Raw genomic sequence first — 26,110 nt, 5'->3', positions numbered from 1 at the left:
AACCCTTTCTTTCAATTGCTTGTAATGGCATCCATAACAAGCTGTTCCATCACCTTTCCAGGGACAGAAGTGAGACGGACTGACCTGCAGTTTCCTGGATCCTCCCTCTTGCCCTTTTTGAAGACTGGAGTGACATAATGCATCTCTCAGTTTAAAATCTGAGTTACAGTATATATGCAAAAGAAGATGCACAGGATTTAAGAAATGGATTCTCTGAGGTCTGTCTGAAAGTTGCATAGAGAAGAAAATGCTCGTGCTGCTGATTTAGTATTTATAAAGTTGGAACATGCATATTAATAATCAAAACTACAGCAGATATTATGCAGTTGTAATGCAGCTACAGTGCATGGATATATATTATGCAGCTGCTCCATTAGCTAAAACTCACTAGGATCTGTTAGCACCATGTTGCGGTACCATTTCATGGCTTCAGAGAGTACCAGGCACATATCACTGAGAAGCACACTGACATGCAAGTTTAAGATAACCAGACTCATTCTGTTCCTTGGAATCCTGTGCCTTCCTCAACTGCTTCCTGAAACACACTGTTTGAATCTGAACTAATACACTATGCAGAATGCAATGGATTCTATATTGTAAATCTGCATTTTAAAAGATGCTGAAGTACTACTTTCATGAAGGTTTTTACCTTCTTGGAAAGACAAAAAGCGTAAAAAAATAACAAGTATTTGAATAAACTTAAATGAATTTCCCGTCACCACACACCACCACATAAATTTCCTTTGTGATTAACAATCCAAATCTGTCAGTGTCATTCTGTGTAGCCACACAAGCAGACTCTGTCCTGTACATATATTAGCTAGTAAAAAAGTTACTCTAAGGAAAATTTCCTTCCCACTACATCAAGGAAATCAAAGAAAGCCATACATACAGTACCATAATCCTGAAAAGTAAGCTTCATGGAAAAATATTTTCATATCTGCATGAAAGAATATATGTGTAATCTGTGATTAAAATTGAAGTAAAGAAAGTGGGTACTTTATATGTGTTCATTTAAGAGAAGGAAACAGGTTATCACTGATGTAATCCCTATCCTATCTCCACTAGCCCAGGCTGCAGCATCACTCCTGCTGTCTTTCTCAAGCTTTATTCAGTTACTGTCATACTCACCTCTACTGGGGCTATTTATGAAATGTATTCATTGGTGTTCTCATAGATTTGCATGGTTTTCAGCAGACCTATTTTTCTCACTGACTATATTTTCAAGAGCATTGTGCTGAGAAAAGCCTTCCCCATAGCTATCAGAACAAAAGATTTTGTTTAATATGCAACTTAAATGATTTACTTATGGCCACATAAAACATCACATAGTGGTCAGGCTATGTACTCACATCTATCAATGACTTCTGCTTATTGTCAGGAGACATGACAGCTTTGGAAGTGAAAATGTTTAAAGCTATTCACACTGTAAGAGTGAATAACCTCCAAGAAAAAGTTTGCAGACCTGAATAAGAAGGAGGCTGTGAACTGCAGGAAAATTTTGGAAAAGAGATGTGAGGTGGGAAAATTAATGACAAGTAGCAAGAAAGTACCACAGACAAAACTCTTTTCTGAATGACAGTCCCTTCTAGTGCAGGCATCCAACACAGATCCATGTAGTCATTGAAGAACTACATGTCCAGCTACGTCCTCTGGCAGCTCTGTTAGTGAATGAGCACAGAGAGAGATGCTCTTGGAGCAACAGTAACGCAGAGGTGGCTATAATACATTGCTACTTCTGCTTCTACATCTCCGCAAATGATTGCGTTGTTTAGCTTTTCATTCTGAACAAGAGCACATCACTTTGCTTTCACCTTACATTAGCAATGTGTTGCATGGGATTTCAGAACTGCCGACAATCACAGAATAGAATCATAGGATCACTAAGGCTGCAAAAGACCTTCAAAATCATCCAGTCCAATCATCCACCTGCTACATAAATTTCCTCACTAAACCACGACTCTCAGCAACATCTAAACATCTCTTGAACACCTCCAGGGATGGTGACTCAGCCACCTCCCTGAACTGCCCATTCTAGTGCTTGTCCACTCTTTTGGAAAAGAAATTTCTCCAAACGTCCATCCCCAACCTCCTGTCTGAACAATCCCCAGGTGCTCTGTTGTCCAAAAGTTGAAATCTTGACCAGGAGCCCACAGGTTCAGGAATACCTACAGAAGGATGGATGGTTTGAAATCGTGTAGCACCCAGTGCTGTCAAAGAAACCTACTTTCCATACTGCCACCATAAAGGAGTATTATTCCTCTGAGTCTTCAATTGTCCATTGCTGACAGTGGAGATGCGACTCAGGAGACAGAAAAAGATTCACCTCCCTCGAAACCACTGAGTGGGACAAGAAAACTCCACAAGTTGCAGAAGAGAGAAAAGGTATTCTTGACACCTGAGGGTTTTCCACGCCTTCTTGAAAAACAGATACAACAGTTTGTATTATGTAAACATATGTCAATATACTGCTTGAAATCCCTAAGAACAGAAACAAAGGAAGTGCTGAAAGGATACTCAGGAGTCTCAGAAAACTCAGATACTCTCAGATACTCAGGAAACAGAAAGCTAGTAAGAAATTCAGCTAACAAAATGCATGAAGTTTGAGCAGCAACATTCAGAAGTTTCTGAGATAATTTTGCATGAGGGGTTTATATTAGATTACCTCAGGCATGTCCAACCCACAGCCTCTGGTCTGCATGTGGCCCAACTCAGCAGCTCTGCCCCACTGAACGGACTGGCCTGGCACTGGGACATGGGGAGGGAGCAATGCATTGTTGGCAAATAATATGGCACTGTGCTAATTCGAAAGGAAGTTGTGTCAGCTCTCAAATATTACAGTTTGAAAAGATATCACATGCAGAAACATTCTGCCAAATTCAATGCATGTTAAGGAATACTTCATAAAGACAAAATAGTGAAACTGAAAAAAAGCCTGTCAACATAATATTTTTAAAAAGTTAAAACTCAAACTGTCTCTGTTATAAAAGCTGCTTATGCGATAGCAAATCTGATTGCAAAAAAAGTCAAAACCATTTACTGATGGTGACTTTGTTAAGCAATGTATGGAAAACACAACAGATATAATGTGTCCTGATTAAAAAAAAAAAAAAGGATTTTTCTAATGTTAGTTTGTCTCACCAGACTGTAGCCAGGTGAGCTAAAGAATAAGGAAAATATAATGAAAAAAATATGGAGAGTAAAGCTGCCAATTTCAAATATTATGCTTTGGCAACAGATGAAGGTACTGATGCTACAGATACAGCTCAACTTGCTGTCTGCATGAGAGGAGCTGATGTTGAATATAATGCCAGTGAAGAAATGACTGCTTTGTGCCACTGAAAGACACAACTAAATCTCTGTATTTGTATGAATCTGTCAAAAATGTACATTAAAGTTTGATTAACTTTTGTCAAGATTTCTCTTATAGCCACTGATGGTGCCCCAGCAGTGGTTGGTAACACAGTAGATGATGGAGTTACTTTTCTGAAGGAAGGTGGCTAAGTCAAGGTAAAACTTATTTTAGAGATTCAGGCTGGACATTAGGAAGTATTACTTTTCAGAAAGGGTGGTCAGGCACTGGAATGGACTGCCCAGGGAGGTGGTGGAGTCACCGAGCCTGGGGGTGTTCAAGGAAAGGCTGGATGTTGTGTTGAGGGACATGGTTTAGTGGGAGCTATTGGGAATGGGTGAACGGTTGGACTGGATGATCTTTTAGGTCTTTTCCAACCTTGGTGATTCTATGATTTTATGAAAACACTGAAAAGACCTTGCAAAGTGATACCAAGTCCTTTATGAAATCAAAAGGAAAATTTGTGACAGAATGTGAAGATGAAAAATGGCTCACAACTTTAGCATTTTTGGTGGATTTGAATGCTCATTTAAATGCGTTAAACATGCATCTTCAGGGTGAAAATCATCTTACCTGTGCTGTGTTTCAGAAAATAACAGCTTTTGAAATGAAGCTTCTATTATGGAAGCTATGGCAAATAATTTCACACATTTTGATGCCTTGGCTAAACACAGTCCTGTGAACAATAAAAAATATGCAGCTTTGCTTTCTGTTCTGATAAAGGAATTTGAGAATAGGTTTCAAGATTTTAAAATATATATATATGTTTTGTATATTTGCAATTCCATTTTCATTCAACCTAATTACATTACTTGCAAATCTTCACATGGAATGTTTAGAGTTGCAATCAGATCTTCAACTCAAAGAAAAAATTGATCATGTCCCTTTACCAGATTTTCACAAGCCCATATCTTACCAGAGAATAACATCTTGTTCTTCACAGTCACTCCTTATTCATATCACCCATTTTTGGCAGTACTTTTGTCAAGGATGAAGCACAGGAAGAATAATATTTCATCAAAAATCTCCAATGAACACCTTGAGAGCTCACTAGGAATGGCAATCACTGCCATCGAACAAGCCTGATGCATTTGTTTCGTAAAAACAAGGTCAAATATCAAATATCCCACCAGTTTTATGGTTTTGTTTCTCTGTTTCTAATGTTTTTATTCTAAAAAAAATACATTAAAAAATAAGATTTGTTACTTATTTACATTACATTTATCATATGTTTTATATGTGCCCAAGGGAATTCCTGTTTGTTCAGTGTGGCTCAGGCAAGCCAAAAGGTTGGACAACCATGGATTACTTGATGAGTCAAGTGGGTCAAATACATTAGATCAGTCATATGTAATGTTCAAAGGCTAAAAGGTGTAGAGGACCACAATTTTCCCATTCAAAGTAGTTGATCCATTTTCACAAAAGGATTGTTTGGTTTTGGGTTGATTTATTGTTTGTTGTGTTCTTTTTTAATAAAAATCTGAATTGTTTTAATGAAAAAAAAAACAAACAAAAAGTCTCCTAAAATTATCCGTACAAATACTAGCTGGCTAACAGAACAATGTATACAACCCTTAACTCTCAGCTACAAGGAAAGATTTTAAGCTTACTATAAGTTTGAATTAAACATGAAGGAACAGTAGCATAAAAAAAAATTCTCCTGGGCAGGTAAAACCTGCATGGCTTCTGTGAAATAAATACACTTATTTTCTTTTAGCAATTCTATTTCACTTTTCATTAAGTGTCAACTACATTGTTGTTTTGTCAACTTGCTGTTATTTTGCAGATAAACTTCTTCACTTTGAACAATTAATCTACTCACAATATCGTTGGATTAGGGTGAGTGGATGTTTTTTTGTTAATTTCTGCTTCTTTCCCCCCTCCTGACTTTCTTAAAGCATTGATCTGACTCCCTTCTTTTGAAGCACTATGTGGGATTTCCATATCAAAGAGTCTCTTTCCACATTTTCTTCCTGCAGATGTTGCACAAAGCAGAGTGCAGCACAGAGTGCAGACACGGATCCTCAGGGAGCTGTACACACAGCCACCTTCCAACACCTTTGAAGATGATCTAGGGAGTCATATGTATAAATGTGTAGAAGAAAAGTTAAAATGCCTGTAAACTTCCTGGAGAGGAGAGTGCAGACCACTGAAGGCTGTCAAAGTAGAGTGGCACAGATTCACGTCTTCACTTTCCATTCTCATCTCCTTTCTCTTTGCACAAGAGCTCATTTATTTTCTCCACTCCGTATCACTCACAATCAAAACAACACAACTGCACACACGAGGTATGAACAATGTTAATAACATTAACAATCTTATATCCCCCATTCCTCAGAACCTTCTACACTATAATTTTTCTTACAATCTTCACTTTATGTCATTGCTCTAAGACACAACTTTTGTTTAAGTATTAACAGAAAAACCAGTTTTGGAATGAGCTCCTCAAAAGGTCAATAAACTGTTAATAACAGTTACCATACATGGAGAGATGAATAAACAAATGAAATCATGATTAATAACATTAATCAAGCACAACAAGTTCAACCACAGACTAAATAAAGGAAAGACTGAGGAGTGACTCAGCTAGTAAGCATTGAAAGGACACTAAGACAAAGGAAATCAATATGGTTTTCTAAGAAGTGCTTTTAGAAAATCCCATCATGCTTGGGCTAGATCTGATCAAGGACACAGTTTTCATGTCAGCACCAGCTTCCCACATAACCAATATCCAACCTTTCTGGGCTGCATTAACATTTCAGCAAAGCTAAAGGACACAGGGCCCACATCACATGTGGTGAAATCCTGAAAGCATGGTGCTGGCTGTAGGCAGGCAACAGGCTCTGGGGCTGGGAGGAGCATGCTGAAAGACCTGATGAGCTTTGTTGAATGCACAGCAATTCAGGCAGCACTCTGCCAGACTCCTGATCATCCTCATCTGCCTGGGAGCTGGGTGTGAATTGTTCAGGATTCAGATGAAGTTCCACTATCACAGGTCCATCTCCTATCTTCCAGGATGAGAGGAAGCAATATTCCTACAAACTCTGCTAACAACACTGTTGATGAGGTATGCTTTGTGAACAATTGTATAGTTTGCTCTGCTGAAATACAGTAGACTGGTTGCTAGAAATGTCTTCTTGGGCACTACGGTATTGCCACTCTAATGTCTAATTCACTACAGGAATTTGACTGTTAATCTGCAAAACTAAAAAGCAAGAGCTTACTCAATATAGTAAGCGAACTGCCCCCCTGCTCTAATTCTAATTCCATCTGCCAAAGTAAGTAAGGCAGCCATATAGAAAAGTTTAGTGGCACTAAGTACACTAGCAATTCTATATCCATACTCTCTTACAGGTAAAATCTTGGTTGTGAATAAACCTTTTAAAACTACGTCAGGAGTCTAAAAATGTGAGAGCAAAGATTCACATTTTATGCAGAAAAACTGCTCTTAAAACAAGGAACAAAGGACATGAATTTAAAACAGAACACGTAAGCAAGTCAGCTTTTCTCAGCAACACTTCTGAAACAAAGCTAAATCACATAAATGCCTTTTGAGTGTTGAAGAACTATTATCATTATTTTATCATGTTGACATGAGAATTTCCCAATGTTGACAAGACTTAAGACCCAACCAAAAAAAAAAAAAACTTGCATAGAGAAAGGAAAGCTGCATTTTTGCAAGCTTTAAATTCAGCACTCCTGCTATCAAAAATATGAAGCATCAAATAGTGGAATCATATCACGCTAATGCAGAATGAAGCTAAAAGCTGTGTTCACATATGCACTTAATTAGAAACAGTTGTCAAGTGTCTCTGCCACTCAATACCATTCACAGTGGAAGGATGGAATGACAAATGTTCTGCATCACTGGCATCAGGAAACATACAGTGAAAAATGTCCTGGGAAACAGCTATATCTACAGCTGCCTACACTTTGCAAGAAAGATGCTTCTTTGGACTGAATGTTCTCATTTCTTCTCCTCAGGGATTAAAGCCAAGTCAGCAGTACACAACAAAAAATTACAGCTCCATAAGGAACTGCTCTGGGAGTGGTTTGAACTTTCTTCCTCTTTTTGCCCCTTATCTTGCTGATAACATCAGTGCCATGGATTAGAAGAACAAGGTGACTTTTATGAATTTAATCTAGCACTTTGTAAAAGGACACCTTAAAACAATTTATCTTGTAGTACTATTCTATTTTCATTTGATGAAAAACCGAGTATTTTCTAAAAAATAATACATCTCACTGTAAAACAAATCTGCATATTAAGAATTCCCAATAATGTATGTCCATATTATAATGTCTGTTACTAAAAATTTAAGAATTGCTAACCTCAGTTAAAGAAAACCGGAAGAACTATTATGGTGCAAACAAAAATTTAAACATATAGGTTTTATTAATATCTTTTTTCATCTTTGTATGTATCAGCATGAAAATTCATTTGTATGAAACAAAAACAATTGCCTAAAAGTAACATCTTGAAGAAATCTTTGCATTGCCAGGGCTTACCTGTTTTCCAGTGAGGTGAATAGAGCATTATCCAAAAGCATTATCCAAAAATTCCATTCACATTGCAATGAAGAAAAAAAACTGCTTAAATGTAGGTGATCGGGGGGTCACTAACTCCTTTCTACCAGGAATGAGAGTAAGTTATTATTCCAGTATTTCCTAAGCCTGCATGACGCAGGAAAGTACGTTCAGGCACAGCAGCATTGAGGAGTGAAAGAAAAGGCTGAAACTCTGGAAGGACAACTGTTGGACATACAGACAGGATTGTTATGAACCACCAGGAAACTGGCAGCATGGGTCTCTGGAATGCCCATTCCCTCTCTGAAGTTACCTATGTGATCCCCAGAACTCACTGCAGGCTCTCCTAAAGCCCCTCTTCAAAAGCTGATGAGAACATGAGAATTGTGGACAGAGAACATCACTGCAAGGACAGGTGCTACAAAATGTAAAACAATGCTGAAGGAAACAAAGAATGGGGAAGGACTGCTCAGGGTTGTGCTCCAAGGACCAGGGCAGTGAGAGTGACTCAGGTGGCAGGCTTTCTCTCGATGTGGGACAGGACGGGAGAGCACAGTGGTCTTCAAGTTGTGAGAATTGCAGCCAACCAGCAGAGAGATGCAGTAGGCTGCTGACAACTGCCTTCCACTTCCTGGGCTCCAGCAAACTCATGTGCCCAGAGGCAGACTGGATGCTGTCCCACAGGTCCTGAAGAAAGTAATTTCTCTAGGCAGCTTGTCCACTCACAAATATTTAAATTCACATTACAAACTAAACCCAAAAATGGTGCACTTCAGAAGTTCTTCATTAGAAATCTCTTACTGAACATAACCACGGTTGATTCAGGGATTTTAAGTAAATTAGCATTCTTCAGTGTGCAAATATTTCATTTCAGAGATGTTGTGCAATCCCCCTTTCATCAGAGTCTGAATCATACACAGTACTGATATTTATCAAAAATCCTAAAATGAGGAACTATTTTGTTCTGTTCCCCGGAAGAACTATGAGCAAAGGAGAGAGGTGAATCAGCACAACGCTCTCCTTCGATCCTTAACACATGCTTCTTTCCACTCTAGCCTTCCCTCCAGCCAAGACAACAGTTTCCTGGGAGTTGACCAGGGAAAAACAGCTGCAGAGGATTCCCCTTGAGGGAAATCAATCCTCCTACGTGCAGCCCTGCTCATCTCTCTGCAAACAACTCAAGATTTCCTAGATCCTCTCTGGAGAGAATCGACTGCTCTTCCATATACCCAAGATGCACGTACTTCTTTCAGACCTGCAGTAACTGTGTAAGGACTTCCTCCACACAGACACTCTTCAAAAAATCCTTTCAGTACTGTCACCATCACCACAATAGATACGCCCAACAGCATTTTGTCTGCCGATGTTCCCCTGCACACATGAATCAGAAATACTGGGGGTACTGAGAGCTTCCCCTGGCCCTCCAAAAGCTGTCCTGTATGCCAGAGAGACTCCTTTCTGGCTCGTTATCATTTCCCTCCAGCAAACATAGCAAAAAAAACAGCCACAGCATCTCTTGGTGCAAAGATCTAGTACAGAGCAGCTGGGAACAGCTGCTACTGCTGCTGGGGATGGAAGTGAGAGGCAAAGGGGCAGCTGCAAGATGCCATCACTACTGTGTTTACCCAAGCTGTTGGGTGGTCCCAAAACAGGACGCAGCATCCCTGCAGACTGTGACCTTGCTCTGACTTGTATTTTCAGCCTCAGAAAGAAACTTCCAAGTTAACAGAATCTCAGCAGTTTAATTTGCAACTGTCCGTGAAAAGTGTGAATGTTGAGTTCAAGCTATTTCATGTTACATCTGTCCTCCTGTTTGGGTTAATCTTTTTGCATTTTTCTATTCCTCTTGCCCTAATTTCTCTAGTTCCATTCTCAGAACAACTTCCACCCAAGAACTCTACAAGATTCCAACTTAGCTGCAGCTCCCATGTGTGAGCCCTAGCACCCAAACTCCTTGTGCTGTTTTTACAGTTTCTGTCCCAGATCTCGGCACACTTTGCTCTGCTGTCTCCATTCTTTGACTTGTGATGGGTCACAGAGAGCTCAAAAAATGCTGCTCAGCTAATTCTCCAGGAAGCTCCAGATAATTGTAACATTCACAATCTGCAAGCAGACAGATGTACATGTCAGGTCTTTCTGACTTTGTGAAATAATTATCCCACTCTCTTAGACAAAAAGTTAAATTATGGGAAGATTTTTCAGCTGAAGGCAGCATTAACTTAGCTCAACAAGTGGCAGGTTTTGTCAATTTTACCTGAGACATAAGAGTTGCAATGTATAGGATTTCAGGATATGACTTCCTATCAAAAGCTTCAGATGAAATCTACCAGTTCTGTGAAATAGATCACTTCAAATTACGCACTTGTTCATACATGCCCATGAAACACACACACACTCTAAAAACATTTAGGAACCAAACCAGGTCCTCTACATTTAATCAAAACTGCAAAAATCAAGAACATGTATGAGCTCTACATCTCCCCAAGACCATGTTAAGGATCCTCCTCCAGACATCCTGTTGGGTACCATGAATGAACACTATCTTTACGGAGAGTTTCTCTATAGAAAAACTAACAGTTTCTGAGTAGTTGATCTGCATTTCTTGGAGTTAAGTAAGGAATTTCATATTGTATATTCGTATTTCATAAAGTATGGAGCTCGCTGAGACAAAGGCTGCTCACAGTCTAAATAGATTCTGTAGAGAAATAGAAATTTGGAAGGTATCCCTTTTTAATTAATTGTCTTTGCCATGTCCTCCTGCGTGTCTGAAATTCAGAGCAAATTTACTCTTCATTTCTCATTATCGCACTGACTTCAGGAGGTAGATGGCAGTTCTCTCAATTTCAGCTTTTATTAGCAGGAACAGTAATTTTGCAAGCTTTTCTGTGCTTGGGCTATATTGGACTTTAATTTTCTAGATACTTCTCTCATTGTTTACTTAGTGTACAGATTATTTTAAATTGTCTTTTAAAGACATTATACTTAATCTCTCTATAACTTGCTTCATTCACTCCTAGTCCAAGATATCAAACTATATGGATATGCTAACAGACTGGAAAAAATGTGGCAAGAGGTTAAACTCAGCAGTGGTATCTAGCATAGATCTTGATCCATTACAGTGTAAAATGTAAGGCTTTGGGAATAAACACACATATTGGAACCTGTTGACTCTATTCAAGTGACTGATTCCATGCCCTGAGGAGGAATGAAGACCACGCTCCTCATTAGATCCTGAGAATAGTAAACGAGGATACACAGGCCAGGAATCCCTTTCAATAGTCACAATCTTACCATTTTATGGTCACTCTGTCAAATTAAGTGCACGGACACCTTTGCTACTTGGCAGCAGTGCCAAAAATACAGATTTACCTCATGTATTAGTACAAATGTGGTTTAATTGTATAGGATTAGATGTTGCCATGCACACCTACAGTACTAAGGTGTGAGAGTAAACAAAGGCTCAGCACTTACCTGACAGCAAAATGCAATTTACTTTTTGGACCTACCACCAGAACAACGTTGGCAAGCTTTCAAGATGACAGATTCATCCATTTTAACTTTTTCAAATCTGCAAATAAGTCAAGAATTCAGCTAAAAGTATCTTTTAAAGAGTGGATTTGAGAGAGCTCTCCAGCTGCAACATGACAGCTATTCCCACTATAAAACACTAAACAGAAATAAATGATTTCATGTCCAAACATGAAACAGGTAAAAATTAAAGAAGAAAAATTAAAAATTAGTTGTAGACAGGTCTTTGGCTTAGTATTTGATGAACTGAAGTAATTCGGCCTAGCCCTCAGTAGTTAAGTAAAAATGTATGAGGATGCATTTACTTAAGTGAATTACTGAAACACCCATTAAAATATGTGTGCTATTATTTCACTAAGCACTGAAAATGAGATTTTCCTGATCTTATAGCCAATAGTTTTACAACTGTCTCTTGACTGCTTTGAAATCCAGACTCTTATCAAAAGACAACATGAAAAAAAGAAAATAATCTAGGTTACACTTAATTTTTTTCTGTGTCTCAGTGTACCTCTCTGTTAATGCAAAAGACCGAACCTGATACCTTTCAAAGCTTACTAAGAGGTATGTCTCCTAATTTTATGTCAAACATAGAACTACTTACTGTACCTACATCCAAGTACAATGCATTATACAATCTTTTAGCAAAACACACATATAGGAGTGGGAATAGAAAAGGAAAATGGAAATACTGTAAAAACTAAGTATTTGGAATATCCAGTGTAACTCATAAACAAACCTTTATCAAATATGTGAGTGTTCCCCATATAAATTGCCAGGCTTTGTTTCAGCACTGTTTTTCAGCATTTTATTTAGCTCCTGGATATGAACACAACCATATTAATCTATTCCAATCTTTTATTTCCTTTTTTTTTTTTCAAAATAGTTTCTCAGTTTTTCAAAATAGTGGTGTGCAGTAACCAGGACCAGAGAGAAGTTTTACAGCTTGAAAAGCAAGAAGGGAATCAGTCTTCTCCAAAAACTCCAAAACCCTGCTAGCACACTAGTGTTCTTGGCTTTTAGTAAGACAAAGATGAAACTCCAGTTCGGGATTTGTATTAGCTAATTTGTGTGTGATTATCATTCCTGGAAATTCTTCAGTGCTTTTCTGCAAGATCTCATTAATTAAGCTGTGTTCACACAGAAGAAAACAGAAACCACTCCAGCACGCTGTATGTTTAAATTGCTACCCACAGCAGATTGGTGGTGCCAGTCCCTTTTCAGAATACAGAAAAATCAGCCTGCACTGAGAGCTCCATGAGGCTACATTCAGCTTAGTTGTACCCCAGAGCTCTGCTTATACAGTAGCACTTGCAACTCCATTCACTTTTAAACAAAAGAAGATCAACGCTGTATTCTGTTTTCTGGTGTCCTCCTTCCATTTCAACAATTAAGAGGAAAATAGTATTTTTTTCCAGACATCACTCAAAACTGTCACACCTTACTTCTATTACAAAGGAACTTTAAGGACATGAGCCATTATAGGGGAGCAAAGATTAAAGCTAGAAAGACTCAAACCTACTCCTTTGCTCAATGTCCACATTCAAACCATAAAGACTCTTTCCTAAAATACTGTAGCTCATTGTATCTTTCTGACAGCACTGTGTGAGTTGAGATGCGAAGGCAAGGTGTGACAATAGACTGTGGTAGGTGACCAGCAACAAGTCAGTAAAATTCTGCATGCCATTTTCCCCATGTCTCCGATCTTCACGGACCTCTCTAAAGATCTTTATGCTGGAGCCATTGCACTGGCACAGAGGCCAAATACTCATGAATGCACCAACGATCAGTAACTGCACGTCTGGCTCAGCAGTTTGTTATACACAGAAAATAATCGTAACAGCTCATACAGAATTCCAATTTTGAAACATACCAAAAAAAAAAAAAACAAAAAACAAAAAACCAACAAAAAACAACCCAGCAAAACAACACTTTCAGTTTTAAATGTTCCAAAGGTACTTTAAGAAAAGTGATGTACCAAAACTAAATTAATTCATAATGTCTGTGTTGTGAAAGAGAAATAGCTACTCACAGAATAGGTCTTTGAAGCTGTAGTCAGACCACGCCTTTTAATTAATTTGGTTTAAATATAGATTACTAAGGGAAACAAGAAAGGACAGTCTGGAATTAATCTTGAAAAGAACAGTTGTTATTTCAAGGTTTGATAAGTTATAGCTGCATATGCTTTAACTCTTCCTATTTCTGGGCTTATACAACAGAGTATATTTGGCCTTCCTCTAGACCAGCTGTTGTTTTTTCCATTGCATTTCTCTGTAATACTTTAAATATACCAATTCCACTAGTGTTACAAAAAAAAAAGCATATGCTAGCACTTTAAGGAGCTTCCCTGGCTGAGGGCAAGTTGCTTGTATTTCAGATGATGTTTCAACCTTCAAATCCTCGTGCTCAACTCACTTGGTACTGTAAGCAGCAAATACAGCAGAAACATAGCTGTGTCTGAACCGCACAGTGTCTTCTATTCACAGTGTCTTCTGCTTCTTAGAAGCAGATGGTTTTCACAACTCTTTGAAACACCATCATAGAGGCTCCCCTTGACAAGCACATTTTCAGGCCTTCCCAAAACCAAAAGCCCTCACAGATCAGTAGTCAAAACAACAGAGCAGGTACAGGCTGTGTCCCAGCTACTCAGTTCTGTGACTAGGGAGAACTTACAAAGGCATCTGTAGAAGCAGAACAGCACAAACGAAACCAGACTTGTTGAGAAGGCATCTCTGCATATGGGAAGTGAAGGACTCCTGCCATTGGGCAGTCCACAGAAGCAACCCTGTTATGATATCATCCTGGGGCAACCTCTGACTCAATTCTGAACTCCTCATGAGTGCTGTGGCCCAAGCCAGTGTGTTTCAGCTTCTAGCCAGTATCTTGAGCGTGATTTTTTTATTTGATTCATGTTCCCTATCAAGCACTGGTTGTCAGTGGAATTATTACCTCTTGGATGTCGTGATTCTGTTAATTTTCTTTTATTTTTGTCATACACTGGAGGGACACAGACCAGGGACACCAGCTATAATTAATGACTCTGTGTGGTTGATTGCTTGTAGAAAATTATGCCACAATCATTCAGAGAGAGGAGTTATTGTGGCTTTCATAAACAAATACCAAGATGTTTGCAAATGTTTGCTTAGAACTGGGTTTGAGCGTTGAAATTTGCTCTCTACAGGAAAGAAAATCATGCAAAACCTTGTTAACAAATTCAACCTTTATTATTCTGTAAATGACAATCTCAGTTTTCATTTGCAGAAACTCCCTGGCTCTTCTCTGTGGCAGTCTTGAGATTTTTAAGGTATGTAGGGATGAGACCAGCAGGAGAGAAATGTAGGCGTGTTTGCTTGAAAAACATCCAGTTCAAACACATTATAAAATGATTAATAATAGCCTACGGAGAGTAAATTATATTAAAAAAGAAGAAGCTGGGGAAGAGGCTGTTGAGTAATCCCTTCTCTAAACATAAAGTGATATCTGCTTTAAAATTTTTAGCTGCCTGCCAGTGTTACTGGCTCAGGCTCTGCAGGAAATCCCCTTCTTTGCACTTTCTTTTCATTACCAGCCTAGCAGATAAAATTTAGTACTTCTCCTACCCATCCACCTCCTTTGAGTAACACCTGACTGCCAGAATTACTTCATAGAATCACCACAGAATCATTAACCAATGGATGCAACTGAGCCCTTGAAAATACTGTAAGACAGATAGTGGCTCAGTGAATATTTTACCTGGAGAATGTCAGACAAATATTATAGAAAATGTCAGGAATAATCCCTTGCTAAAACTTCTGCAGTGGCTATAGGAAGACTTTGATCCACACCCAAATCTCCACAGAGCTGAGGGAAATGCAGACTTGAGGATCAAATGACAGCAATGAGATTCAGAGTGGAAAGAATTTGATTCAGCTTGTTTTAGTCACCAGGCAAGCAAGAAACTTGCTTCTAATTCTAACTTTGACAGACTTAAATCAATGTTGTACTTTGCATTTAAGACATTTATCTGCACATTTAACTCAAATACTATTATGCATCTGAGCAAAACATTAGACAAGATTTAGACAAGACCATTTAAAAATACATATAAAATTACTGTTTTTGAAGAAGTGAACAAAGGATATTTTGCACAAAGATTCACTGTCTGGAAGTGTTCACTGAGAATGACTACAACAGCTTACAGAAGACCTTCTCTAATCTACCAGACTAATTTGTGTGCACAGAGGCTTCACCATCAGTTGTTTTAAAAGAATAAGAATACATCTTTTCCAGCTTAGCTACTTGATTACAAATTGTTTGAAGTAAATTTGAATATTTGCAAAAGAAAAGCAGAAAGTCAGTACAGAAGAGATTACGGCAATAGTCAATATTCTCTTTTATGTTCTTTTAGGCAGAACCTGGGCATGCAACAGATGGTTTCACAGAATCTTTGGTATAGTAGTTAAGCAAGAAAAAACTTCTTTTCTTCTCTTGCAAATATTCAAACACTTCTGCCTTCAACAGACAGAATTTAGGATTTGATTTTAAAAAAATGGCTGAAATGGTGATGATAGGAAAATCTTACAACTTCCTAAGTTATGCAATATCCTTTGAGTCCAGTTAAGCATAAAGTTAAAACTTATGAGAAGAGTGTGACAATCTTTAACTATAATTCATTATAGAACCTTGGAATCATGGAATGGGTTGGGTAGGAAGAGGCTTTATAGTCCACCCAGCCCCAACCCCTGCTGTGGGTTGGTTGCTCCCCAGCAGCTCAGGCTGCCCCGGGCCCCATCCAACCCAATCTTCAGAACCTCCAGGGATGGGGCACCCACTGCTTTATAGGTAGCCTATGGCAGTGCCCCACTGCCCTTTGAGTAAAGAATTCCCCCCTAACATCTGACCCATATCTGCCCCCTTTGCAGTTAAAACCATTATCCCTTGTCCTATCACTATCTATTCATGTAAAAAGTGAGACTGTCTCCTGTGTATTAGCTCCTGGAGGAAGTACTGGAAGGCCGCAATGAATTCTCCCCAGAGCCGTCTCTTCTCAAGGCTTAACAAGCCCAACATCCTCAGCCTGTCTTCATAGCAGAGAACTCTCTCCAGTAACACAAAACATATCCAAATTAAAGCACATTTTGGGAGAATGCACTGAAGAACACCAGATCCAAACAAGGAGTGAACAAACTGTAAAGACACTGTGTTTCACACAGAATAACCTAGCGCCCAAACAATGTCAGTGTCTTGCAGTTTAAGTGGGTCACATACAACAGGAGGTTACCCAGAGGCTCATCAGGGACATGCAGACTTTGAAGAAACTAATTGTGAATGCTGAACTCGTATGAGTTCATTAGCCCCATAGCACATGTCCAGCACTTCTCAGAAGAATTAGAAATCTGTGATCTGCCCAGAAATAATAAGGTAATTGTAGTTTCTTATTAGAAAGTTCACAAAAAGTTCAGTATGACTGTGAAATTTGGCACTAAAGGCTGAACAGCTTTGCCAATACAGCTCTATTAATGAGACAAGGGTTCTGAGCAAGTTTTCAAACTCCTGTATTAAAAATTTTTCCCAAATTTTCCCAGCTTTCTATGTGTTTTGTTTTGTTTTACTGCAACTCTGGAAATAAAATATAATATTGTTCAGGGTTTATATTCTTCTGTAAAGGAGAGAGGAATGGCATGTGAATGTTACAGTTTAATTTTTATGCTTGTTAAGGCTCCCCAAATCAATATTGCAACAGCTTAACATTTACATTAAACTTTTTTTTTTATCAAATCAATATCAGCTCACTAAAAGTGAAATAAAGTCACACCGTTTGACAAGGAAAGCTGTAAGCACAGATCAAGAGCAGAGTATATTCATCTACCAAGGAACATGGTTAAAAACATTGAACCTAAATTCAGTCTGCAACGAGGCTCTTTAATCCAACGAGTGGTTAAGTAGACTCTTTCAGTGAAGACAAGGAAGAGATCCCAATCTACCTTCTAAACAATAGTTAAGCACAGTGCAGCAAATACTCTTCCTTCTCAGTGGCACAGAAAGGAACAGAAAGACTTTGCTGAAACGCAGGAAAGGAGATTCCTCCCCTACCACTCTTACAGCTTTGATTCACATTATGTAAAAAGTGGCAAGTCACAGAACTTTAAAATTCATCCAACCATTGAGTGAAGAAGCATATCGTGTTTCTGATGCTTTTTCGTGGAAACAAGTTACTACTGCCAAGTTACATCAACAGTCTTCTAAGTTTCCACTTATTTCACCCTTTCCTTCAGCATAATTCATCTACCAAAGAACATTAAAACTGTTGAACCTAACTTCAGTGACTGTGACTGTGAAGAGGAAATGTACCTGGGGGTGTTGGTTGATTCCCAACTGATCATGAACCAACAGTGTGCCCAGGTGCCCAACAGGGCCAATGCCATCCTGGACTGCATCAGAAATAGTGTGGTCAGCAGAGCGGGGAGGTGATCATCCCTCTGTACTCAGCTCTGGTGAGGCCACACCTCGAGCACTGTGTTCTGTTTTGGGCTTCTCAACACAAAAAAAGACATTGAGGGCCTGGAGTATGCCCAGAGAAGGAAAACAAACTTGTGAGGGGTGTGGAGCACAAGTTCTTATTGAGGAGTGGCTGAGAGAGCTGGGATTGTTCAGACTGGAGAAGAGGAGGCTCAGAGGAGACCTCATTGCTCTCTTCAACTTCTTGAAGGGAGGCTGTGATGAGGAGGGGTTTGGCCTCTTCTCCCAGGCAACAAACAGGACTCGAGGAGATGGCCACAAGTTGTACCAGAAGAAGTTTAGGTTAGACATGAGGAAAAACTTTTTCTCTCAGAGAGTGGTCAGGCACTGGAATGGCTGCCCAGGGAGGTGGTGGAGTCACTGTCCCTGGCAGTGTTCAAGAGGAGTCTGGATGAGGAGCTACAAGATATGGTTTAGTTTGTGGTAGCATGGTAACGGGAGGATGGTTGTACTAGATGATCTTGTAGGTTCTTTCCAATCTTGTGATTCTATCATTCCATGAGTCTTTGATAATACAAGTACTGAAGGAAAACATCCTGTTAAGGCTAATAAGTACTAGTGGAATACCAAGTGAAATTCCATTGGAAAAGAGAATAAGAGAAAGCATAAGGAAACCAGGCATGAGCAATCTGCTAACATTGAGAGAGCTTTCTCTGGACACACACAGCATAGAGTTTGGATCCACTTGGAGAAACGTTCTGATTTAGATCCTACTGAAGAGGAAGAATTGATGAAATATAGTATTTTCTTCCTTTCTCCCCTCCAAATATTTATACTGTCTGTTAGGCAGCCTGCACCCATAGCCCATCAGGTAGCAAATACTCCACCCTAAATCTTCTTTAGGATGCGATGATGGTCTCACATTGTGCCAGGGGAAGTTCAGGTTGGGTATTAGGAAATACTCCTCAGAACAGGCTGACCCTGGAGATGATGGAGTCAGCATCCCTGGATGTGTTCAAAAACAGAAGAGATGTGGCACTTGGGAATGCAGTGGTCATGGTGGTGATGGGTTAGCAATTGGACCTTGGTGACCTTACCCATGTTTCCAGCCTTAATGATTCTAGAATTCTATCTTTGAACAAGAGGAACCATCCTTTGACAATTATTCCTCTCTGAGAACTGTAAAATAAGCTAGCTTGTATGTATGAGACTGTTGAGTCATGGTTAACCACTGATTAATCACCTGAGGCAAGGACTGGGTCAGCCAGGAGAGCAAAGGTGAAGGCAATTCAGCTGTGTGACCAGAAGGGGTGGAGACTGGCTGCACCCCTCCTAGACCCCACTAAAGGGCTGACAGGCACTGGGAAGGATCTCTTTCTGGAGATCAATCTGTTTTGGAGTTTCCTGCTGCAAGCCTATATCCTCAGTTATGGGTGGGCATTTCTTCTTTGACTGTCTCTTTTCTACCACAATAATCTTTCCAACTATAACACCTGTAAAGTACCATCCTAGCTGTGCTACTCTTCTAACTCTACATTTGTAGCAGTACTAGCTTGAACTGAAATATTAAACTCTTAGACTACTGAAATTAAAATATATCAGTATTATCCTGTGCCCTTAAAACGTGAAGTTCAAATAATATTTTAAACAGATCCATTGAACGTCAGTATGGTAATGAAAACTAGATTCCTTTCTACTTCTTAGCAAGAAGGCTACAAGTCTGTATCTGCTTATTTGTTACAAACTCCACTTTTATTAACAGCATTTTTGAGAACAAAGTTAAATGAATATGGAAATCTTCTTAAATTTGTATGTCAAATGTTAACAGATGCAAATTGAAAGTTTCTTATCTTCCCCGGTGCAGAATCCAGAGATTTCAGGACCAGAAGTCAATTTTTCCATTTTCTAGAGGAGGAAAGCACAAGAAAATGAAAATAATCTAACATATCTCTGATAAGCTTCTAATAAGAAGAAAAATTCTGAAACTTGAAAGTGTTGTGGTTTAACTCAACAGGTAGCTCTGCACCCCACAGCTGATAACCGCTCCCAGACAGTGTGGGGAAGAGCTCTGAAACATGTGGAAGTGTAAGAATTCCTGGGCTGGCATAAAGATGGCTTAATAGGAAAGAAAAAAAAAAATCAAAGTAAAGGGGAAAAAAAGAACAACCAAGTGAAACACAGTGCAATTCTTCACCTTTCAGTGATGGAAACAAAGCCAGTCCTCGAGCAGGGGCAGGCCTCCTGCCACAGTTTTACAGTTTCACACAACTGTGTGTTGTGCGGGAGTCCCTTCAGGCAGTTTGGATCAGCTGTCCTGGCTCTGTCCCCTCCCAGATCCTTCTGTGTGCTCATCTCCTCACTAGCAGGGCAGAATGGGAAGCTGAAAAGTTCTTGACTCAGTGCCAGCACATCAGCATGTGATCCACCACTATTTCATCCTAAATCCAAAACACAGCGCCATACCAGGTACTGGCAGGAAAATTAACTTTATCTCAGCTGAACAAAGTTAGATACATGCATTTAATTTCAAAAGCTTGTTTAAGGGAAAGAAAATGCTGATATCAAACAATTAGAAACAATTATTACATCCACTGTTAGTAGAAATAGGCCAGAAGTCCTTGTTTCCAAGGTACACCAGCCCTGAAATGCCAGATCTCCTGCTATCCATGCAAGCAGGTCCTCACTGTTTTCACTTCAGGGCAGCCTGCTTCAGACATGAGAACACACTCATGAAGGCTGCTTCTTTTGTTGTTCCTGCTTTAAAAAAAGAGGTCATTCTGCCTAAATGCATCCATTTGCTCTTTTTTTTTTCTTCACAGAAAGTATCTTTTAAACAAGTTGGTAGATCTTGTTCATAGAAAGCAGAGGGATGTGGGGAGAAAGATGCTCTTCTCTCTGCATTTAAGTTCATCTTGATTTTTACAATTCAATATGTGAATTTACTATCCTAAAAAAAAATAAAATAGTTTCTGCATTTTGGAGAAACTATGCAAATTAAGCTGAGTAGTAAATGATTTAGTTAAATACAGGATAAACAAATATTGGAAAAATGTCATCATCATTCTTTGAAAGATCTGAAAGTCACACAGCATGTATCAGGGTTTCTGCCAGCAAGAAAGGCTGCTTACATTGGTCACAATGTTCTTCCAAAAAAAGACAGGCGATCCTTTGAGAATAAAACAGTGTCCTGGAAGTTTTTTTTTGCCCCTTCCAAGTAGTTAAACAAAAGACTTCACTGTCAAGCCAGGACTAACAGTTTATGCTGTATGCTTGCAGACAAGAAATAAGAATTCTCTGGCAGCAGCAAGTTAATCATCAACAGGCAAGATCATTATTCAATAAAATCCTGCACTCAGACACATTACCTGTAGGAAGAACAGGTTATTATTGTCTGAAAGAATCTTAATAGCTTTCTAGTTATCTGTTAAATGAAACAACATCATTATGCAATAGTCCTAAAAACCAGTTTTGCACAGATGATGTTGCTCTGCTTCTTCAGTTCCTCCACCCCACTCCTCTCTTCATGCAGCACCAGGCCAGACTCTCATCTGCCCTCCCACCTCAGCCTTAGCCTGTCACAGCTCCAGGAAATAAATGCCTCCAAGCTTATGGAGAACTTTCAGTTTATAAGATTTGTAACTCCTCTGTAGACAAGGAGTTAGAGGCTTATGTGCAGGTCAAACTGATGTTAAATACCAGAATATGAAGTATTCTCAGAGAACTGTTTTAATACTTTAAATCTCACCTTTGTTATATTGCACAGCGTACTGCAGTAATCACAGGGTTGCAGTCCAAATACAACTCAGCTACCATAAATCTAAACCACTGCTACTTGATCCCATCAACAAAACAAGAAAAAGGAGCACATCTCTCACATTGTATCCACCCATCTGCATTGCTGCAGTCTCACATTAGTGCTGAATCTGGAAGTGCTCATTTTTCTGTTGCAAACTTCATAAAGTTTCTCTATTTTACACCTCACAAATAAGCCCAATACCTTGTGGCAGACTTCATGAAAACAAATGGGAAAGAAGCTGGAGGAGATAATTACTCATTGTGTAGAGGAGATTTTAATTCCTTCTCTTTCATGCTTACATGTCAGAACATTGTAAAGTTTTTAACGCAGCCAATTTATGAAAACCAAACAAATTCTCAAATACTCAGTTTTCCTGTCTTCCAGGCACAAATGGTCAGAAAACTTATCTGTAAAGGTCTGGACAATTTTTCATTTGACATGGTTGGGCCTTGTCAGAAATTTCGAATAACAAGAAGACAGCAGCTTGCAATGTACTGTATCATAGTGCTGTTCCCCAGATAAGCACTTGGTTTTGCATGCAGCTAATGAATGAGTCATCTAGCAACTGTCGTAGCAGCAGTAGGAGGGTAAGGCACATACCTAAGTTTTAATTTACACTATTTATCAAAATATTTTTTCTCCAAATATATGAAACTTAGAAATGCTGCAAATTGTAAATTAATTAACATAATAATTGTAAAAGCACTGGAATGCAACTGCTGCCAAAATATTACTTTGGGTAGATTAGAGATAGATGACAAGTAGGGTTGGAAGCTGTAGACTAATTTGGTCAATGCCACACCAAAAGCTGCTATGAATGCACTGTACAGAGCTTTTTTTACCAAAAGGAGACATGGTTGCTGAATTAAAAAAAGCTTAAAAATACTGCACAGGAGGTCAGAGTCCTCACCTGCTCCCTTGCAAATGAATTCCCATTGATTTTGCTTTATACTCCTCACTTGAAAGATACAGTAGTTCTGGTGAGATGATTACCAATATCAGCACCAAACTTTGTGCACTAACTAGAAAACACCCTTGCAGTTCAACTCTTCCAAGCAAAACTCACTACTACATTTTAACTTTGTCACTCAATCCCTTCCCTAGTGCCTTAGTGTAGATCCTAGAAATGTCTCAGCTGTCCTAGTTTAAGTTAAAAAGAAGCACAAACCGAATCAAATAAATAACAGCACATAGCACTTATCATGAACATCAGCCCGCAAGTTTAAAATATTGGACTCTGACAACCAGGTCAAACATGTGATATGGCAGGCAACTCTTCACCGGTTACTTCCCAGCATAGAGGAGTCAGAGCTAGAACTGATAATACAAAAAAAAGGTCATGATGTTGAGTCTCTAAAATAGAATGGTAAATTGGAATTGTTTTGCTTTGAAGTGTTTCCAAAAGACATTAATCTGGGCCATCTGTGATATCAGACACTAGAACTTTGCCATCAAACTTAAGAGCATGAACTGCTTGTGGTCTTGAAAAGAGGAAGAGTCAGTGTACCACCTTTGTAATCTACTTACGCAACAAATATTCCCCACAGCTTATACAGCGAATATATTTAGCACAGAATTCAAGAATTAACTCACCTTCCTTTTTTGTTTTGTATCTATCTCTAACAAGAGCAACAGCTCTTTAACAATGCATAATGTAAACAGGAAATTACACCAATTTTTTTTCTGTCCTTGTCAAAGAGCTGACTACAACACAGGAACTAAGGGCCTTCAGCCAGGATTTTTGTATTCTTTCACAGACAGAGTGGAACCATAACAAAGAGTGTATCTTCCCAATACAATGCACGTTTTCCCATTGTTTCCTCTTACAACAGTCAAGCAGATTACTGTTTGACCAAAAGTAGGCATTACCTATAAAGGCTGACTAAGTCAGTTGCGCACAGAAGTACAAGTAGGAGTATGCTACTTTGTTAATTCATAATATGCTCCCTTTGCTAGCCTGGCATATCATGAACATACTATTAATATCAGGAATAGTTCTGTCACGTTAAAATGAATAATATCAGAGAAGTTTAAATCCATAAAAGCTTAACTAGGCTAAGTGAAAAAACCTCAAGGAAGCTATGTTCAATTTGTCCCAGCATCCAGGTACAGTCAGTCCTTTTCTGTCTCATTCTGCAGTACTTTAAAAGAAAACACCAGATGTAAAAAAGTGAGCAGAAGAAAGAAAATTACCAGACTACACAAATGCACAGGTAGATACCTTATATATCCTATCTTCTTTCCATACTTAGTTTTTCTGTTTATAGATACTATTCTGTGCAGAAAAGAAACATGAGAGACAGTAGGCAGAAACATCTTCTCACTTTTCACAAGTAAATGTAAAATAATCCCTCCTATAAGGGCAGACTAAGAGAGCTAGGGTGGTTCAGCATGGAGAAGAGAAGGCTGCGAGGTGACCTGAGACCAGCCTGTCTGTATCTAAAGGGGGCCTACATGAAAGAAGGGGAGAGACTTTTTAGCAGAGTCTGTGGTGATAAGACAAGGGGAAATGTTTTCAAACAAAGAGAGACTAGATTTAGGTTGGATGTGAGGAAAAAATCTTTCACAGTGAGGGTGGTGAGGCACTGGAACAGGTTGCACGGTGTTGTGGTTGATGCCCCATACCTGGAGAATTCCAAGGTGAGGCTGGATAAGGCCCTGGCCAACTTGATCTAGCTGTGAATGTAGTGTTCACTGCAGGGGAGTTGAACTGTATGACCTTTAAAGGTCCCTTCCAACTCTAAGGATTTTATGATTCTATGATATAGCCAATAGACAGGAAAGAAAACAGAAATTAAGGTTTAATCTTAGGTTTAAGATAAAATAGACAACAGTTACGGATATTCACAACTTCTTGACATAAGGCTTAGTTATCTAACAAGTAGATACACTTTTTTTGATGAAGAATAAAGAGAAGCAGCACCAACACTAATTCTTCATGCTTCCACTTATCCTAAATCTACCCATTATCACAGAAGATTGACTATTTCCCCACTAGTCATCAGGCTTCCAGTTTCCTTCAACTATCATTTCATGCTGCTTTTACCCAGCAAGCAATAAGTGCAGTCCTGGAGGTCTGTGCTCAGAAATAGAGTGGGGCTGCTTCTTTAAACTTAAAACTTCTTAAAATCATCAACTCACATCACACAGCAACAGAACTTCAGCAGCAGTCATGACTGAGAATTAAGACTTCCAACATAACCCTCTTTATTTTCTGCCCTCAGAAAAGAACTAACTATCCTTTAACTATTAACCCATAAATAAATAAATAAATAAATAAATAAATAAATAACACAATGCAGACAAAAGCCACTAAGTATTCTGTACCTCCTTTTGTATGTAGCTTGGGCTTCAATTCGTTTAGGTTATTCATTCTCCCTACCAACACTGTAACTTCATTAATGACCGAATCAATTAAATGATTACAAAAATAATTACAATACCTCATTTTGTAATTCGGAGATATCAACTACCCTTTGGACATGCCCCATCTCCCCCTCGTCCTGTCCCCCCGTTCCCTTTCCAGGATAGTCTATTAACTTGTTTTTTCAACAAACCATGATGTTAATCACTGTGGTGTTAGTATTTAAATTACTTCCACTTATGCTTCTTAAAAAAATCCCACCTCATGGTTGATGCTTTGTGCTTCACTTTCAGAACAACAAAATAAATATTCTGGTAACAATCACAAAGAATGCAGAAATCTTAAATTTAAACAACGGATTAGAGGTGAGATCTTTTATACTAAGGAGAATACTTGCATGGAGTAAGAATATCTTATGAAAATCAGTATTGGCTGCAGTTCTTGTCAATCCAGAACAACTCAAGAATACAAGTCAAATTACTTGACCTGTTTGGGCTTGAGAAAGAAGTGTGGGGTAAAAAGGATCAGTGCTGCAAAAAACCATCCCAGTAGCCACAAGGAGGACTTAGGTTTAAGCTCAGAAAAGAACCTACATTGGATGGTTACAGAAATGTTTTGACTGAGATGCTCTCATTTTACATAATCTCTTTTTCATTTTCCAGAATTTAGAAAAGCCTGGCATAATGAATGGCATAGACAAGTGGAAAATAAACATACTTAAAAAAAGACAGATAGGAAATTGGGTAGAAATTCAGCAACGTTTGTACCATTCACTCCACATGCTTGTTCTTCTTCCACTGGGATTGCTCGTCTTCTCCGTAGAGCATTTTGGAGGGTTTTTGCTTCATAGATAATGTGGGCTTGGGGTTTTCCTTTTTTCTGTAGATGCTTTTTAATGGGCTCGATGAAGTAATCCCCATGAGGCAGATGGAAATATCCAGTCTGAAAATAAGCATAAAATAGTTAACCTACTTTCCAGCACTGGAAATCAAAAACAAAACAGACTCTTTTCACATCACTATCCCTGGGCTTTTCTCATAGTGAGTCACTACACTGTGGAATCAAAATACGAAAACAATAGGTTTTCAGCATTCATTTTGCTGCGTAC

General features: G+C 38.9%; 1 protein-coding gene across 1 annotated transcript in view; it reads right to left on the bottom strand.

Annotated features, from left to right (window-relative positions):
- The window catches only part of ADAMTS12 (ADAM metallopeptidase with thrombospondin type 1 motif 12), a gene marked incomplete at both ends in the record, with an annotated part of 174,450 nt that overhangs the window by 81,924 nt on the left and 66,416 nt on the right, over positions 1-26,110 (bottom strand). The window contains one exon of the mRNA XM_079548724.1: positions 25,770-25,944. Within this exon, the coding sequence (XP_079404850.1) occupies positions 25,770-25,944 (175 nt within the window). The remainder of the gene's footprint in view (positions 1-25,769; positions 25,945-26,110) is intronic.

The sequence above is a fragment of the Tetrao urogallus genome, assembly GCF_951394365.1.
Source record: "Tetrao urogallus genome assembly, chromosome: Z".
Lineage (NCBI taxonomy): Eukaryota > Metazoa > Chordata > Aves > Galliformes > Phasianidae > Tetrao > Tetrao urogallus.
The sequence above is the reverse complement of the archived record's forward strand: the minus strand, read 5'-3'. Positions and strand labels throughout refer to the sequence as shown.